Source organism: Amphimedon queenslandica, unplaced genomic scaffold, assembly GCF_000090795.2.
Source record: "Amphimedon queenslandica unplaced genomic scaffold, v1.1 AMPQUscaffold_13439, whole genome shotgun sequence".
Taxonomy (NCBI): domain Eukaryota; kingdom Metazoa; phylum Porifera; class Demospongiae; order Haplosclerida; family Niphatidae; genus Amphimedon; species Amphimedon queenslandica.
This window is the reverse complement of record NW_003546325.1, coordinates 271,434-274,248: the sequence shown is the minus strand read 5'-3', so window position 1 is coordinate 274,248 and position 2,815 is coordinate 271,434. Positions and strand designations below refer to the sequence as shown.

General features: G+C 32.0%; 1 protein-coding gene across 1 annotated transcript in view; it reads left to right on the top strand.

Moving 5' to 3' along the window:
- The first annotated feature begins 1,611 nt into the window (after positions 1-1,611).
- LOC109581432 (ubiquitin carboxyl-terminal hydrolase 47-like) overlaps positions 1,612-2,815 on the top strand; it is a 9,319-nt gene continuing 8,115 nt past the window's right edge. Inside the window, exons 1-6 of the mRNA XM_019995534.1 lie at positions 1,612-1,739; positions 1,788-1,873; positions 1,923-2,027; positions 2,100-2,198; positions 2,247-2,361; positions 2,412-2,527. Of these exons, the coding sequence (XP_019851093.1) occupies positions 1,679-1,739; positions 1,788-1,873; positions 1,923-2,027; positions 2,100-2,198; positions 2,247-2,361; positions 2,412-2,527 (582 nt within the window). The 5' untranslated portion in view covers positions 1,612-1,678. The remainder of the gene's footprint in view (positions 1,740-1,787; positions 1,874-1,922; positions 2,028-2,099; positions 2,199-2,246; positions 2,362-2,411; positions 2,528-2,815) is intronic.

Sequence of the window (2,815 nt, the reverse complement as noted above, 5' to 3'; positions counted from 1 at the left end):
AGCATCTTCATTATTTATTCTTTAATTCAATAGATACATGTACACGTACATCTCCTTCTGATAGAGCAGTTACTAGTAATTTATCTTCACAACCTTTATCACCTCAAGGTATAATTTATAAACATAATTACAATAATGGTAATGTATTTTGTAGGCGAAGTACATATACCAGTTACAAAAGACTTGCTTTCTAATTTTAGTTCCATAAAGATGTCATTTGTGAGCCTCTTTTATAATGTTCGTAAGATTTTGGAAAGGAAATCGGCAGTTGAAGACATTAAAGAATTTCTGTTTTATTATAGCACTTCTCTTAGACAGAAAGTAAAGAAATGTTCCGACATTTCTAGCATCCTTCGTCATGTTAAAGATGAGTGTTCACTGACTGACATTGAACTTCTTTGTAGTATAGTTGAAGAAATGAACATCACTGAAGCAAAGGAACACATTACGACTTATAGAGAAAAGTTGAGCGAATCTTGCAAGTCACTTTCTATCAGTCTTTGCTTGAGTGAACGATTTAATTCTATTCCTCATCTTCAATGTCAGACGGTTATTTTTATCTTTGACTGGAAGCCTAAGGAACATATGCTGGAGGATATCAAGGAAATTCTTGCAAAAGTGTCTGGTAAATTACTGAAGATTCAGTTTATAGAGCCTACCAATTCAATATCTGTCACTTGCTCCTTTCCTTTCTCTGATGTTGGGTTTACTGTATTGAGGATGATAGAGAATATTCATGTACTAATGGGACAAGGATTAAAGAAACTGACTATTGGTAACGTAGCATTATGGAGGAGACAAGATGTTAGACAAAAGGTACATAATAGTTGAATATTGTTCATGAATATTGTTTTGTATAGGAACTAAAAGAAAAGGATCAAGACTTATTACAACATACCGATGTCAGTGTACATATTTTTATCATTATGCTCATGCAATTTAAGACATTGTTTTACACAAAAATTTCATATGCGCCTATTCTTTTTAGGTTATTTCTTTTATTATACTTGAAGAAGCTGAATATAAACTAAGAGATGCTATCAGTGGCAAAGAGAAGGTATGCTTTTATACCAGACAGTTGGATGTAATTAATTGATATTGTACTTATGATAGGAAACTATTAAATTGAAACAAAAACTATCAATGATGAAAATACTGGAGGTTAGCTATTGTACATGTACGTGTTATCAAAAAAAATTTAATTCCCGTAATATTTCCAGCTGTACTGCGTCATAATAATTATTTTGATTATTAGGAAGAATCATTGTCTGTTCAAAGTGATACCGAATCAATTAAAGAAGTTGAGGTATATCTCACTAGTTTGTATTAATTATAATAATTATTAATAGGAAGAACCACTTTATGAAGAGTTGACTGTATTGATCTCTCAGTTTAATGAGATAAAAGAAGAAAACAAAGAATTGTCAGACAAATTATCAAAAATGAAAGTTGAGTATTTGAGATCACTTATTAGTAATACTGATTCAGGTTAGAGTAGTTGTATTACTTATACTAATTATAATTGTAATTAATTAAAGCTGCTAGCAAAGTGAGAAGAGGAATGTCTTTTGAAATTGATGACTGCAAATTTCATCTTCAAGCAATGACAAGACCAGACTATCAGCCATTAGTAGATAATAAAAGAATAATAGAGAATTTACAAGAGAGAATAACATTAATGAATATGGAACTAATTACTAAACGAGAGCACGATGCAAGGATTGTAAAAGATATTAGAGGTTTTATTGATGATGTGTGACATCATTTGATTATATAATAATTAATAGATTTAGAGGTTAAAGACAAAGAGACTAGTGATGAAGAGATTGAGTATGATGGTCTGAATGATGAAATGAAGGATCAAATTTGTTCAGTAAGTGAAATCAGACAATGATATACATGTAAGTACTCTTTTTAACTAGTTCCAATTATATTGTAATCATCCTGTTACTGGAGAATTTTTGGAGTCCATTCTTGAAGTGCATAAAGATGAATTACTACCCACAGTACTGGATAAAGCTTATGAGGTTTATTATTTTTAGTTAATTTCTATTTATTCTTCAATTTTTTTATTTCTATTCTCCTCATTTCTTTATCAGTTAATGAAATTAGCTCCTCATATTCCTATTGAGAGATGTCGTTTAGTTAAATATTATTATTTGCATGATTTAATGGAGCAATCCTTGGATCTTGATGAGGTATGCATGTACTTAAGTTTTTGTGTATCCTGCTGTTATTATTTTTAGTTTCAGCATCAAACTATTGGGCAGATTGTGGGTGGGGCTAAACATTATTTTCCTTTTGACTTATTCATTGAAACTCGTGAAGAAAATGAAATTTTTGATAAATACAATGATGGAGGTGAGTCAATTACATGTATATGCGTTTGATGGTGTACATGTACAATGTAGGTATTAATCTAAATATATCAGTGGCTGATCTGTCAACTGGTGAAGTAGGGCTATCTAAACCAGTGAGAGTTGAAGAAGGTTGGACTGTTGGAGAATTAAAACAACATATAGGAGAAGTAATAATGTAATATGTATTGTTGGACTCGCCGCTGCGTAGGCGAGTATTATTAATGTCTGTCTGTGATCAAGCAAGGGTAAAGCTGTGTGTGTTCGCTTGACCTCCACTTTTGAGCTGACTGCTTTCTTGTCTAGTCCTGGAGAGTCTTATAATCAACACTGGCTCTAGTAAAAGTTATTCTCCGTCTTGGCAATGCTTGATTTGTCTTCTCCATGGAAAAAAAAGCCAGTCAGTAAAGTTGCCAATGTAGTCGGTTCCCCTGTACCTCTTTCATAGTTAGAGCAAC